This window comes from Rhinichthys klamathensis, unplaced genomic scaffold, assembly GCF_029890125.1.
Source record: "Rhinichthys klamathensis goyatoka isolate OS25496 unplaced genomic scaffold, OSU_Roscu_1.1 h1tg000328l_1, whole genome shotgun sequence".
Taxonomy (NCBI): Eukaryota; Metazoa; Chordata; class Actinopteri; order Cypriniformes; family Leuciscidae; genus Rhinichthys; species Rhinichthys klamathensis.
In genome coordinates, this window is record NW_026606843.1 from 286,066 (window position 1) to 302,657 (window position 16,592).

Below are 16,592 nucleotides of genomic sequence, written 5' to 3' on the forward strand. Positions count from 1 at the left end.
TTTACAGCCATATTTCTTGGTAAATGTCTACTCTATAGCCACAAAAGTGACTAAGAGACAAAAACAAGACAATCACAGGCCACATGGGACAGTAAATCGAGCAGGAAAAAAGCTCCCGGAGCTTCAACAAGGCTTGATTGTGTCTAGTGTATTAAAACCTCGTGTGAGCTCGCAGCCAGGTGATTGGAGGATGCTAAACCCGGCTAATGCTGAGTGATGTGGATGAGCGTAGGACTGTCTTGAGGATCAAATGTGCACACACTCACACTCACACACATGTACTTTCACATGCACTCAGTCAATGGGATTTAGACTGGAGTCCTCCCTCCCTCCTTCTCTACTCTAATCGCAGTGTTGTGGTTTTCTCGCTGTGGCTCTGTGGTTGTTTTCTCCTCCCTCTCAGGAAACTCTGTCTCTCTCTCTTCGCTGTGTATATAAGTAAGATGTGGGTAGGCTTTTGAGCAGACAGAGAAAAACTATGCTAGTGTATTGTAGATGTAGAGAGATGTGTGTAGTGTATCATCAGCCGTATGTGACAGAGGCAGCGGCGTGGGATCTACAGGTGAGTGACTTCTAATTACTGACTCAATATATTATACACACATTTAACATGACCCTGTTGACATCAGCATGCTCTCAAAATAAAGCGCATGACGAAAGTAGGCACATTCCATCTTCTTATAGCGTTTCTAAAATTGTTGTCTGTTGTCTCAGTCAACTCTATAATTCATTGTTTTCATTTCTGCACATACTTTGTATCCAGAGTTCAGTAAATGTTTTTGAATGACTGTAGTCACATGATCTGTGTTAACCTGTGAAGCAATATGAATTTTTTGTAAAGTGTCTCGGCAACATACCAAAGCTGTCTAAGAGCAATGTTTGCCCTTTTCACCTAGTCACCTAGGCAAAGATGTTTACACGTGGTTTCAAAGAACTTTAAATAGGGATGGACAATAAATGGGTGATATTAGAGATTTTTTACATTTATCTGTATTGAATTTTTAATTGTGCATGCTCATGTCATTTTCTGTATTTAAATGTACCTTTGCCGTCATCAAATGCTCACTTAAATGTAAATATTTAAAAATTTAACAACAAACTATTTAATGACATTATGAAATGTAATTGTAAGCAAATCTCAAAATTAATATCCATTTTGCATACTGTATGTTAGAATGTTGTGATGCATAAATTCACTCGTAGAAAACAATATGAACCATACACATTTTAATATAGCATAAATACATTTAAAGTCCCCCTGTGGTGAAAATCCAGTTTTTAATGTTGTTTATATCTGTCTATGTGGTGTTTTTAATATGCTTTAAGACAAACCATGAGCAAATTCATAAGTCGACGCCATTTCTGAGTTTTTTCTCCTTAAAACTGCAGTGAACCAAAGACGGTCTCAAAAACCCGGTTTGAAATCGCTGGTGTTTCTGACGTCATACCTTGTAACCAATCACGTCAACTAGTGGATCTCTAAGATGGTGCGAGTGAGTGGAGGCGGGGCTAATTTGCATATTCATAGAACCGTGTATACTAAATGAGGCAAGAGTGTAGAGTTACATTCAAGCAATAAGATTTTTTTCAAGGAAAAATCGTTTTAACATGTAATTTTGGTGATCAAAGATGAGTTTTAAGGGCTAAAATTATTGACTACAGGGGGACTTTAAAATAAAATTTTCATTTTGAAAAAGTTGCAAAAATTCCAACATCCATCTGAAAATAATTATCAGACAGACTTTTAATATCGATGCATCCTAAATATATCACTGTAAATATATATTTGTGAGTATATGTAAAAGTGCCAGGGAAAGACCTCTCCGCAAAGAAAATCAAATGAAAGAAAACCTAATTAGCCCATTCCAAATATATGTGTTACTCAAAGGGTTTAATTTAAAGTTTACTGTCAGGAAATGTGCCGTGGCACCACTGAGGTCTTTGAACAGTGGCTCTGTAAATATTTTGAAGCGAGTTAATCAGAGGGAAGCGTTTACAGATGAGATAACGTACTTCCGGATGAAGAGTTAGTGACGCTGGAGAAACTGACAACCTCTAAAGTCAAAGTTTCCCAGGAGCCCATGATCATTGTGAAGACATCTTGTGGTATAAGGTGAAATTGAAAGCATTGTGTCAGTATACCATTTCACCGTCAGCTTTACTTAAAAGTAGCTTAGTGTGTCAGCAGTGCCCAAAATAGGATTCTTTGATCTTCAAGAGATCACTCATCCTTAAACAATCCACCTCAAAGCAAAACACGTCCTCAGATTAACCTGACGTATAACTCTGTTTGGGTTCCACCGTGATTAAGATTCCCTTTTTAAGGTTTTGTTTACCATTCGAGCATCAAATGCAGTACTAAATAACCAAATTAAGCCTCTTATCTGTGATCTTGGTGTGTGATCTTTGGATTCCAATGACTTTGCAGATATTTTCCATTTGATCTCTCCTCAATGACACAAAGCTACGGATGTCACAGAACATCATCTCATTTAATTTGAGGCAAACAAACGATTAAATGGGAAGACTCACGTCGTCCTCAGAGCCACAGATATCAAACCACACATCTTCTGAGGAGCCCAGAGGTTTCTTTATGGCGATTCAAGAAACCTCTGTCTCCTGTTGTAAATCTGGCTCAGTCATATTTATGTTTCCAATTTGGATCAAATTCACATTTGGATGGGACTGAATGAAGTCGCATCGAAATCCTAGCATCAGGTCGACTCCATGCCTTTTGTGGCTTCTCTGAAGCCGTCGCCTGAAAGGTTTCTGTAAAAACCACTCTCACTAAGCCACATGTATCTTAATTATTGCCAGAGAGGGCTGAGGGTTTGAGGAAGCTTGAAGATAAATAAATCTATCTGAAATACAGGCACAATCACTTCAATTCTCCATACCCCAATGTTTTCATTGATGGCTAACCGTAAAGCTTCATGGAAAGTTTTATTCATTCCCGCCACTTGAATCTTCTCGCATACTTCATTGCATAATCATATGTGAAAACCCTTTGTCACAAGCCTGTTCTGGATTACAGTATTTTAAGTAAAGCCTTTAATAAGTCATAAATGTGTGAAGTGCAAATACCATGAAGATCATCTGTGAAGCTCAGTGCAAGCAGAGGTCTTATTAAGCAGGAAGTGGTTTAATTCTTCCCCCTCATGGTACGGGCCCGCCGCCAGTCCTAGGGGAAAAAGGAGCTACATCGCTCTCAGTCAGGCTCTTTCCACTCAATAACAACCACCACGGGGCTCCACAATTTGCCTTTATCCGCAACATTCCATGCCATACCTCATTTTTCAACCTCTGATTTAGCACATGACTGCCACTAATAACCTTTCAATGCATGCGTTACCGCCATATAGTGATTGGTTCCATGCCTTGCTCAGAGAAATCAGATACTCCTGATTATCTGGTACCAAAGAACATAATGTAACATATTTAAACAAACTTAGAGACTGTTAACCATATTTTTTATTTCATTTTATACTATCCACACTGTAATAACGAAAGCCAGATGAGAGGTTTCGGATACTGTACTTTACATTCAGTGGCCCTCTTCTTTTTTTTTTTTACACTTGAGGTACTCTTTGAAATAAATAAATGTCATTGTATGACATCCCAAAATATCAAATTGTGTGTCATTTGTTGTAAAGACAACTCAAGGACATTTTACATTGGCTTTTGTGTTTTAAATTTTATAGAGCATTTTACATACTGTTAAAAAATGATCACACAAAGGCATCTAGGCACTTTGTGCTTCTTAAACATTAGTGGAACATGTTCATAATTAATGTGATGAACGAAACCTGGTTACTCTGCTAGATCCTGGTCTTAGACTGGTTCAGATCCAGGAATACTACTGTATGTTACACTTTCAGGCATTACATCATTTCTTGTGGTGTTCCTCAAGGCTCAATTTTGGGTCCTCTATTATTTAACCTACACATGCTTCCTTTAGCTGGAAGGAATATTGGAATTTTCGGTTATTATGATGCAGAACATCTATTGCTCCATATCTTGACTCTCTATCACTAAAAGCCTGTAATAAGATCAAGATCTTAGGAATCATGTTTGAGAGTGACCTTAGTTTTAAAAAACTTATCAGTAATGTTACTAAAACAGCATATTATCACCTCAAAAACATCACCAAAGTATGCGATATTCGCTCCCCTGCTGACACTGAGAAACTTGTTCATGCATTTGTTACATCTAGACTTCACTACTGCATTAGCGTTTTTCCTGGGTTACCAAATAGAGCACTAGTAAACACATACAAGGACTTCAGAATGCAGCTGCATGAATGCTAACTCGCTCTAAAATGAAAAATCACATTACACCAACATTTAGATCGTTTCACTGGTTGCCTGTATCATTCAGAATTGAATTCAAGATTCTCATTAGTTTTTAGTCTTGATGGTTCTAATATACCTTTCTAATTTGTTGAATAAATATAGGGCAAGATCGCTCCAAACATCCAATAGTAACTTATACCAAAAGCACAGCTACAAATTGGCTACTCAGCCTTTAGTCAGTTCGGTCCCAAGCCATGAAACTCTCTTCCTGACAACCTACGAGCAAACGACTCACTATGCATACAGTACTTAGATACCTGGGTAACGCTTCCTTTTACAGTCCTGTTACCCATGTACATACTAGGTACTTATTATAGTAATTACAATTACTTGGTAATAACTAGGTACTAACCCTGAACCTACCCCTAACCCATGTACTTACCTTATATTAGCCAGTACTTTCTAGGTAAGTACACTGTAAGTAGACATAAGTACTGTATTGTAAAAGGAAGCGTTACCGATACCTGATTAGATTAACTAGATTAACTTGAGGGTATCTGACTTCACACATACATACATATATACACTCACCGGCCACTTTATTAGGTACGCCATGCTAGTAACGGGTTGGACCCCCTTTTGCCTTCAGAACTGCCTCAATTCTTCGTGGCATAGATTCAACAAGGTGCTGGAAGCATTCCTCAGGGAGTTTGGTCCATATTGACATGATGGCATCACACAGTTGCCGCAGATTTGTCGGCTGCACATCCATGATGCGAATCTCCCGTTCCACCACATCCCAAAGATGCTCTATTGGGTTGAGATCTGGTGACTGTGGAGGCCATTTTAGTACAGTGAACTCATTGTCATGTTCAAGAAACCAATTTGAAATGATTAGAGCTTTGTGACATGGTGGAAGTAGCCATCAGAGGATGGGTACATGGTGGCCATAAAGGGATGGACATGGTCAGAAACAATGCTCAGGTAGGCCGTGGCATTTAAACGATGCCCAATTGGCACTAAGGGGCCTAAAGTGTGCCAGGAAAACATCCCCCACACCATTACACCACCACCACCAGCCTGCACAGTGGTAACAAGGCATGATGGTTCCATGTTCTCATTCTGTTTACGCCAAATTCTGACTCTAACATCTGAATGTCTCAACAGAAATCGAGACTCATCAGACCAGGCAACATTTTTCCAGTCTTCAACTGTTCAATTTTGGTGAGCTCTTGCAAATTGTAGCCTCTTTTTCCTATTTGTAGTGGAGATGAGTGGTACCCGGTGGAGTCTTCTGCTGTTGTAGCCCATCCGCCTCAAGGTTGTGCGTGTTGTGGCTTCACAAATGCTTTGCTGCATACCTCGGTTGTAACGAGTGGTTATTTCAGTCACTGTTGCCCTTCTATCAGCTCGAACCAGTCTGGCCATTCTCCTCTGACCTCCGGCATCAACAAGGCATTTCCGCCCACAGAACTGCCGCTCACTGGATGTTTTTTCTTTTTCGGACCATTCTCTGTAAACCCTAGAGATGGTTGTGCGTGAAAATCCCAGTAGATTAGCAGTTTCTGAAATACTCAGACCAGCCCTTCTGGCACCAACAATCATGCCACGTTCAAAGTCACTCAAATCAACTTTCTTCCCCATACTGATGCTCGGTTTGAACTGCAGGAGATTGTCTTGACCATGTCTACATGCCTAAATGCACTGAGTTGCCGCCATGTGATTGGCTGCTTAGAAATTAAGTGTTAACGAGCAGTTGGACAGGTGTACCTAATAAAGTGGCCGGTGAGTGTATATATATATGTATAATAAAATCCACCTTGACACAGACTGGTTAAAAGTCATTGCATGGCACAAAAAAGTAAAGTTAGTTGTTAGAAAAGTTTTTTTTTTTTTTTTTTTTTTTTTGCAGATGACACTTGGTTTCACATTTGGTTACATCTAATGTCATAAAATTCATATATTTTTCTTTGTCTTTTAATGCTCTATCATGCAGATAGGGCATCTGGCGAGGGCAGCTATGATTATGGCCATGTGGGCGCCACACTGGTGAGAGTATGTGGCTGGATTTGGCCATTACCCCTGTGGTTAACTGCTGGTTTGACTGATGACAGCAACCCCCAAAGTAACATTTGACTCATATTCAAACCAAGCTGAAGCACAAAATGTTATGTTTACGCTTGACCTCTCCCTACTTTGCACATTTAACTTGGCTCAAGACTTAGGGCATCACATCCATCTTAAACACGAACACCTTAGCCATTTTAGCCATAATCTACTGTGTCAGTAGCAAACCCAGTGCTTTATTTCTTGACTGTCTATATACAGTCATTCAGTAGCAAAATCTTCACAATTTTCAGCTACTGAACTGTAGCCGGATTTTACTTTACAATCAGTCATAATTGCTTTTTCCTTGCCAAAAATATATATTATATAAAAATATAAGTTTGCAAAATTGACTTTAGATGCATTCTAATGCTAATTTTAAGTTTATATTAAGAGAGCATTTAAAATATGAACATGAAATCAAAACGGATGTACTTCCTTAATACTCGTATTGCAATTGATTCATCAGTGCATGTTATTCTTAAGAAAAACAGTCATCTCTGTAATCTTTACCCAGTCAAAATGTAATAACTTGCTCTGCCTCTAAAATGACTTGTCCAATAAAATCATCCCAGAAGCACAGTAACCAAAAAGCTACATTCAGGTTTGGATTAGTTCTGGTATGCAACACCCAATTTTCATGATGTAAACCATTTCAAATAGATCAAATCTGTTGTGAATGCCAATTCCTATTTATTTTAAGCGCTTTGTAAAGCACTTTGGTGGCCATTGGGTCTGTGAAAGCGCTATATAAATGCAGTCCATTTACCATTTATTTTAGCTGTTAAACTTAAGTGCTATCAGTAGCTAAAATAGTAGATCATGACACAAGCAACGACAAGTTCAAAGTTTCAATCCCTGCATGACCTGGTAAAATATCGACCTTGAATGCGATGCAAGTGGCCTTAAATAAAAGCATATGCTAAATGCAAATGTAGCAGTTATGGTGTAAAAATGGCATAACTCTGTTAGCTTACCTCAGACTTTTTTTGTCCCTTACAGGATGATTGACAGTTGCCTGTGCTGAGTCACGTAGCAGAATGCCCGGTGTGCCCTGCGGGGCCTTGCAACACCACACTGTGCCCGTAGCCTGTGCCATCATCTGTTCCTTGCTGTTGATCCTGGTCCATTCTGCCTTTTGCCAGAAACCTGCAAAGCTGCCTCTGGTGGGCCGCAAGCCTTTCCTGGCAGCCTGGAATGCTCCGCTGGATATGTGTACATTGAAGTACAATATCAACGTCAGCCTTGATATTTTCCACATCAGCGGCAGTCCACGAGCCGTCCACACGGGCCAGAATGTCACCATCTTTTATGCCAACCGCCTGGGTTACTACCCTTTCTACAATGAGCAAGGGGTTCCCATCAACGGAGGCCTACCTCAGAACAACAGTCTTGAAGCACATTTTCACAAAGCCCGAAAAGACATAACGCACTTCATCCCTTCGGAAGACTTCCGTGGACTGGCCGTGATCGACTGGGAGTTCTGGAGGCCACAGTGGAGTCGTAACTGGCACAAGAAAGACATTTACCGACAGCAATCCCGCGAGCTGATCAAACAGGCTTACCTTAATGTGACCGACGAACAGGTGGAGGAACTGGCACGCTTGCGCTTCGAGAAGAGCGCCATGGAGTTCATGCAGGGCACGCTACAGCTCGCTACACAAACTCGTCCGCATGGTCTTTGGGGTTTATATCTCTACCCTGACTGTCACAATTACAATGTACATGCACACAACTACAGCGGCACATGCCCCCTACAAGAGAGCCACCGTAATGACCAGCTGTTTTGGCTGTGGAACAGCAGCACTGCCCTTTTCCCAGCCCTCGCTATACGCAAGAGCCACACAGACAGCATTCACAACCTGCACTTCTCGCAGAACAGGGTACTGGAGTCACTGCGACTGGCCTCCCTTACCTCATTGCCCTATGAACTGCCTACATACGTATACACACGCCTGGGGTACAGAGACGAGGCCATGGCTTTTCTGACTCAGGTAAGTGCATATGTTCGATGAGAAATGTAAAATTTACTTTGGGAATCATACCCAAGTTCTTGGGTATACCCAAGGGAATCATACATACGTTCTTAATACAATTTCACCTTACAGTAAACATCCCATTTTGCTAGTCTCTATACTGATGAACCATTTTGGAGTCTGAAATCAAGAGCTCCCTCTTGTGGTCCAACAGAATAAATAGAGAATATTAAAAGGGATGTTTGAATGCTGGGTTTGACTATAACACCTATCTCAATGACTAAATTTAAACTTGTTATAATAATTTCAGTAAAACTATTTAATTTTTAAGAAACTGTGGCAGTGATCTAACATTCTAATGATTTTATGTACATATACACACTAATTTATTTTCATTTTACAGAATGACTTGATACATACGATAGGAGAAAGCGCTGCTTTGGGAGCTGCAGGATTTGTCATTTGGGGGGATCTTAACCTCACTTCCTCAAGGGTAAGACTTTTCATAAACCTATATCTTCAATTTAACATCAGAAGATTCTTTCACATTGGTCAAGACTGCTGTTTATCAGTTACAAATCTGCTTCAAGAAGTCAATTCTTAGATCAGGCATTTCAAAAATGTTCATTGTAAAGGGTGTAAGGAACAATTCAGAGAATTTCACATTTTGATTCTGCTTTGTATTAAAGACTGCAATTGTGAGATTAATTACAATTATTTTTATTCCATTTATTGAATTGTTTTCATGTCTCTTTTTAAGTTTAACTTGTCAAATTTGGGTGTCCGTGGCTGAAAATGCCTGCCCTAAATATTTTATGCCACACTTTTACGCATGCATAAGGACACTAGATATGATTTATCATTGTGAGTGCAACACAATATGGCATTCACATATACTTGCCAGCTAACTTTACACCAAGTTCCCTGCAGTTTAATGCCACAGTTTTAACTTCCTGGAAATTCCTTTGTTCCCTCAGCACAACTGTTCCAAAGTCAAGGCATTTCTGAACTACAGACTGGGTCAGTACATTACCAACGTTACCCGGGCAGCAGAAGTCTGTAGCGACTTCCTGTGTCAGTCCAACGGCCGCTGTGTCCGTCGAGACCCACAGGCACCACACTACCTGCACTTGAGCCGCGGCAGCTATCGGATCCTGTCCAACCGAAACGGCACCTTCACCGTGACCGGATGGCACTCTCAGCACGAGCTCCAGCTGCTCGCCGACAGGTTCCACTGTCACTGTTACCAGGGGTACGAGGGAGACCGCTGCGATAGCATAGAGCCCGAGGAGACCGAAGAGGACAACATGATAAAAGAGGACGTGGACGAGGAGAATAAGAACGAACCAGAGGAGGTCCACAAAGACATAAGGGATACTGCTGTGCCTTTACAAAATGCCTTCATCCTCACTGCTCTACTCCTTTTGTTGAACTTCAGTTGTATTTAGAGGTGAAGTGTGTAATTTGTGGGAACAATAATCATGTTTAAATGTTTCCCCAAACACTCTGTGATTGGTCAATCAAACAGATAGCCCCGCCCCAAACTCACACACCATTGGCTGATTAAAAAACAAACAGAATGATGTTATGAAAACACTACAGAGCCAAATGTTTACACTAGTGGTCAACCAATATGAATTTTTGATGGGCAATGACAATTTCTTAAGCCCCTTTCACACAGAGATTCTAGAAAATACACTGATAATTTGTCTCGGGATAATTTGATTTGGGTTGATTCACACTGCCAGTGATTTTCAGGAATCTGTACATTCACACACATCCCGTAAAGATCCCGTAAAGACACGTGACGTTCAGGTTCCTGACGTGTTAACTTTGCAGACATTGTTTCGTCGTTCCTTTGTTCCTTGACGAACACAAACTTTTTTCTTTGTTAATGTGCAACGTGAAGTCGTGAACATTGATCTGCATTTAAAACAGGCGGTCAAAGATAACTACATCATTGCAACGACACATGCGTCATCACTACACCCCTTACGACACTGGACCTGCCTTTTGTTCACACAGGCTGCGTTCCGGGACTGATCCCAGCAATGTTACTAGGTCCCCATCCCGGAATCGATCCCGGGACGTGTTTGCGTTCACACAGAAGGCACTCTAGCAATTCTATGGCAATTATCTGGGATCAACGCTCTGTGTGAAAGGGGCTATAGAGAGCAGAATGGCTCCTAAATTACATATATCATCAGTGATAAAGATACTAAATAACATGTTACAAAATTAGAAATTAATAATTTGAAAAAAATCATTATGAAAACAAATTACTATAAAAATTTGAAATTTTTATATTAGAAAAAAACCCGTTATATTTAAAGATTTTATATATAAAAATTTAAGACACTTCACCTTTAAGAAAAAGTGGTCAACGCGTCACTTGATGGCACATCATGACTTAGGTTTTAATATTTGTGATTTTGGATTATTGAAAAATGATAACTGTTACAATGGTGCTGTGTGATAATGTAGATAAGATGCAAGCCTTGTTTGCACAAACTTCAGGCTGAATAGATTCTAATAACTGTTCTTGATGAATGCTCAATGATTCTGTTAATTTGTCAATGTTTTCTGACAGGAAAGGTCAAATCTATGCTGTTTTTACAAAGCACTGACACCAAGATGCTTACCGTGACGTATATTAGCAAGCTTATCTCAAACTCCACTGCTTGCTGTCAAAGCACTTCAAATTCAGGGAGCGCTGGGTATTCAAAAATTACTAAAAATTAGGTAAGATCCACACATGATATACGTGTCATGCTTTATAATCTAAACTGGCCAAATAGTATATCTGTCAAAATAGCTACATACCAAATCGCTCAACATAATATAATTACAGACTATATTGACTTGTGCTAATGGATCAAAATAATCCATAGCCTATTGGATATAGTCATAAAATATGATGTGCCTCAATTTATAATATTCATATTAATAAAAGAGAAAAAAATGGATAGAATACACAAAATCATGTTCAGATTTTACTGTTCTCATCAAATACAGTACAAACACAACAACACATGACAGATGTCATTATACGAAACAATTAATCATTATATAATTTGTCATATTTTAAGCTTTTATCAATATTACAATAGAATAAATCATGGTATACTCGTCAGATTAATGATGAGAAAACTCAGTGGACACAACCAGAATTGAAGCTAGTTAAATTCCATTACAAAAAAGTACAAAATATCTCATGTTATTATTTTTTTTTTTTTGTCCCTCAAATTCCTGAAATGTGTGTTTAACCAAAGATTATAAACATGTATGCAACGTTTACACATGTAAGTTTGCATTTGTTAAACTACAGAATGCTGTGGTGGGTGAAAACACATTATGATTGTATGTTAAACTGTGCTTGTCTTTTTTGTTCTTGTCTAAATGAAGCCAGGATGATTGAAACTGAAAACAAAGAAAGGTATATACCTCAGAATCTTTCAGTACTTTGAATACTTTCGATTAGCAGAATCTGCAAATTTTTAGAAACCGTTTTAGATGTCTACAGATTGTATTACATGTCCAGTTTCAGGTTGAAGGATAATTGGACTGTGTTTTATCTCTGTTTTGATTCAAAATATAAATTTTTCTCAAATACTGCATTTTGTAGCATGTAGACAGTAGTTAATATGGGACATTATCAGAGCCTTCAATATCTGTCAAAGTGTCTTTTTTTACCTCAGTGCTAAACTTTGCCAGTGTCCAAATATATTTCCATAGAGCTCTTTTTTCATCTCAAAGTCTTATATGCAATGTGTAATTTTTTTTTACATTAAGCAATACAATTAACCAAATACTCGAAGACAAATGTTGCTTGACTCTTGATGCACTGCAAATAAAGGATTGTAACCTGGTCTTGATTTTCATTGTCAAAATTGTCTTTGAATGCACAGGAATTGCAAACTGTACCTTAATTTACAAACAAAATCTGCTTACATTTTCATGCCTTTATCAAATACACTGTGTTAACATTCACAGTGCAGGGTGGAAAATATGTGACTTAAATAGTAGAGCCTCCATCTTTGAGTCATTGTCAGGATTTTTAATCAACTTCTGTTGAGCTTCAACTGCCAGACAGACGGCTGTCACGTGTGGTTTCAGGCAGACAGAATAAAGTTCCAACACAATAAATATCCAAAAGGCGGGCAAACAGGCAGGGCAACACACACTTAAGGTAACGGTGATCGGACAGAGACTGAATTTGAGGGACCAACTTATATAACAAACACAAATGAGGATGATTAATAGAACACAGCTGACACATATGAACTAATAATAAAAGTCCATGATAATGAAACTAACTGAACATAATGTGACAACGGTTTCCTCCAAAACCATTAATTTTGCAATTGATAATAGCAAGCTGTCCAGTCCGGGCCCTGAGGCAGCCCCAAAGACCCCTCCACCTTACTGTTCATTACAGTTGGGATGAGGTTGTGATGTGCTTCAAAATTTTGCTCAAAGCGATTTCCATTTTTTTTTAGCCCAAGAACATATTGAACGTTTACACTAATCCTTTTCCAGTAACATATATGCATAGTCTTGTGTTTTTTTAAACATTGACCCCTGTTAATATTTAACAGGAACCTGAACAAGCTACATTTTCTCCTTGCTACCCATTTCACTCGGTAAGACACTCATTGCTTCTAAATCTCAAACAAAACCATTTAAAAATAAGCATTTTATTTAAATAATAAAGACATCTCCTAATTTTAAAAATGCACCCAGTTTGCCATGTTGTTCTAGCAAAGATAGTTTGGTATAAAAATGAATTTGTGGCACCTTATTTTCCAGTCCTGTTTTGCATGTACAATGCTATGTATTTATTGTAGTATTGACACAAAATTGGTAATATGTACTAACCCTGAACCTACCCCTAAACCTAACCTTAACCAACCTTTTATTACTCAGTATTTTCGTCGGTAAGTACACTGTAAGTACATTGATATTGCACGTACTGTAAAATACAGTACAACCATGAATTTATTTCTGCAACATTATATTTCCAGTATTGTGCCAAAACAATCTTATCTACTGAGTGATTCTATAATTGGAGATACATTTTGCATTTAAAAAAGTTAAGGAAAAAAACTGTTCACTAACTTAAATTCTTTCCAGTATCTTAATGAAAACATTTTAAATTACACAAGTTTCTTCCTTTTTTTACTTTTAACGAAAAACATTTCTTTATAACATTGTTTGTTAACTCTGTTACTGTCAATTCTGTTACATAAATTGTTACTCTACCTTGGTAACAGAGTTTGACGGTAACAGACTTTAAACTTTTTAGCCAAAAACTCCACTTGCTAGCATAAATAAGAGCACATGGCACTAATGAAATCATGATTAAAAGACTTTTAAACAACTTACTGTGTGATCAGTGATAAATTCTGGTTTCCTTTTGAGTAACAAATAATTAAAATAATTACAAATTTAACCATTTGAAAAAAGCAGAATTAAAAAAATTACCCTACCATAGCACAAACTTTTCACTCATTTCAAAATATCATTAAAACTGATTTTTTTTCTCAATCAGTGTACACAGATGGAAGACCAAAGGAAACAACGGTTACCATTTTACACTATACTCTTCATGACATTGGGGCATCTTAACACATCGCCCCCTCTACCAACCGCAGCACCTCTCTTTCATAGGTCTTTTGTGCTGTTATGGAATGCTCCGGTTTCCAAATGCCAACAAATGAAGATCCCTCTAGATTTATCGATGTTCCAGGTGGTCACCACACCTTCCAGGGTACGCAATCAATCCCTGACCCTGTTCTACAAAAATCGACTTGGGCTTTACCCCTATGTAGACCTCCACTCCTTGAAGGAGAATAACGGTGGCATCCCACAAAGGGGCAACCTGTCTGCTAGTTTGGAGAAAGCGAAGGAAGAGTTTACCCAATACATTCTGGACTCAACTGCTGGTCTGGCTGTCATGGATTGGGAAGAGTGGCTTCCAATGTTTGACCAGAATTTGGACGTCAGGGAGATATATAAAGAACTGTCCATCAACTACACCCTGGAGCAGAACGCTTCTCTCAACCTGCAACAAGCAAGCAGCGAAGCCAAACGACAATTCCAGAAGGAAGCCAGATGTTTCATGGAGGAAACTCTGAAGATGGGAATCTATCATCGACCTTGGTACCTGTGGGGCTACTACTTGTACCCAGACTGCTATAACTATGACTTTGAAGAGTCAAACTATACAGGTACTTGTTCAGAGAAGACAAAACAGTTGAACAACGAGCTGCTGTGGCTGTGGGAGGTTAGCACTGCCCTTTACCCCTCAGCATACCTGCCGGTCTCCGTGAGTGGAAGCAGGAGTGCTGCACTGTTCGTACGTCACCAGGTGCAAGAGGCAATGAGAGTGGCAGCCCTGCCAAAACACCACCACACTGCACCGGTCTACGTCTACCTACGGCCTCTCTTAAGAGACCAAAAGGAGCTTTACATGAATGAGGTACAGTATCGAGACTACTGGTTATTATAGGCCAGGGGTGGCCAAACTCAGTCCTGGAGGGCCACTGTCCTGCAAAGTTTAGCACTTAACACTCTTGCCTGGAAGTTTCTAGTATGCCTAGTAAGACAAAAATGAGCTGTTTCAGGCGTGTTTAATTGGGGTTGGAGCTAAACAGGATTGGATTGGACACCCGTTATAGGCCATAACAGAGCATTGTATTGGCAACTATGGTACACGGAATAGTCTAGGACAGGGATGGGCAAGGTGGCCATGACCAAGGTCCTGCAGAGTTTAGCTCCAACCCTAATCAAACACACCTGAACAAGATAATCAGTGTCTTCAGGATTACTAGAAAGCTACACTGATAAAAATGATTTTGTGGTGAAGTAAATACTACAGAAAAAACAATGTAATTTCTACATGAAAAAGTTAGCTCATGCAAGAATTAAAAAAGGCCAAGAATTATGCCGCGTTCCAGGCAACCTGTAACCCGTGTTTTTCCAACTCGTAACTGGGAGTACATCGTTCCAGGCAACCTGTAACCCGTGTTTTTCCAACCTTATACCCGTGAAAGTACACTGGAACGGCAGTCAAACCCGTGACTTCCCATCCGTGAACTCGTACTAGATCGATGTACTCCCAGTTACGAGTTGGAAAAACACGGGTTACGGGTTGCCTGGAACGCGGCATTAGACTGGTCTAGGACAAGGGTGTCAAAGCCGATTCCTGGAGGGCCAATGGCTTGCAGAGTTTAGTTCCAAATTACTCCAACACACCTGCTTGGAAGTTTCTTGTAAGCCTGAAGACCTTGATTGTGGTTCAGGTGTGCATAATTGGGGTTGCAGGAAAACTCTGCCGGATAGTAACTCTCAGGAGCAGGATTGGACACCCTAGGCCAGTGTTTCCCAACCCTGTTCCTTGAGGCACACCAACACTACACATTTTCCAACTCTTCCTAATCGATCACACCTGAATCAACTCATCAGCTCGTTAGTAGAGACTCCAAGAACAGAAATATATGGGTCAGAAAAGGGAGACATCCAAAATGTGCACTGTTGGTGTGCCTCAAGGAGCAGGGTTGGGAAACACTGCCCTAGGCCACATAGGTTACTTGCAATAATAGGCTATCTGTTTCTCTCTAGTTTGACTTGGTCAGCAGTATTGGTGAGAGTGCAGCTCTGGGGGCTTCTGGGGCTGTGCTGTGGGGGGCTAGTGCTGATTACAACGACAAGGTAATTTTTCTCTTAAATGGACAGTTCACCCAAAAATGGTTGTTCTATGTCGGGGGTGTCCAAACTCAGTCACTGTCCTGCAGAGTTTAGCTCCAACTTGCCTCAACACACCTGCCAGGAAGTTTCTAGTATGCCTAGTAAGACTCTGATTAGCTGGTTCAGGTGTGTTTAATTGGGGTTGGAGCAAAACTCTGCAAGACAGTGAGCAATCCCTCCAGGAGCAGGATTGGACACCCCTGTTCCATGTTGTTCCAAAGCCATGTTATTTTCTTTCTTCAGTAAAAAAAAATATTATGTTCAGTGGAATATTCTTGCTGCCGGTGCTGTTGAGCTCAAAAATGCTCTCACATCGCAATCACATTTAGGCCTACATCTATTTGATTTTAAATAAGGCAAATCAAGATGCTCAATGCCAGGTTTGACATCGGTGACAATTGGTAGGGGTGTAACAGTACACACAAATTATGGTTTGGTACATACCTCGGTTTATGCAAAATATTTGAGC

At 39.7% G+C, this 16,592-nt stretch overlaps 2 protein-coding genes across 2 annotated transcripts; both read left to right on the top strand.

The window, feature by feature from the left end:
- The first annotated feature begins 402 nt into the window (after positions 1-402).
- LOC130105755 (hyaluronidase-4) lies at positions 403-9,838 on the top strand. Its single transcript, XM_056271908.1, has 4 exons — positions 403-562; positions 7,401-8,392; positions 8,778-8,867; positions 9,352-9,838. The coding sequence occupies exons 2-4, from the start codon at positions 7,439-7,441 to the stop codon at positions 9,820-9,822; spliced, it is 1,515 nt and encodes a 504-aa protein (XP_056127883.1). The 5' UTR covers positions 403-562; positions 7,401-7,438; the 3' UTR covers positions 9,823-9,838.
- A 3,123-nt stretch (positions 9,839-12,961) lies between these two features.
- spam1 (sperm adhesion molecule 1) lies at positions 12,962-16,177 on the top strand. The gene is made up of 3 exons (XM_056271909.1): positions 12,962-13,017; positions 13,935-14,855; positions 15,998-16,177. The coding sequence occupies exons 2-3, from the start codon at positions 13,935-13,937 to the stop codon at positions 16,175-16,177; spliced, it is 1,101 nt and encodes a 366-aa protein (XP_056127884.1). The 5' UTR covers positions 12,962-13,017.
- Positions 16,178-16,592: the final 415 nt, after the last annotated feature.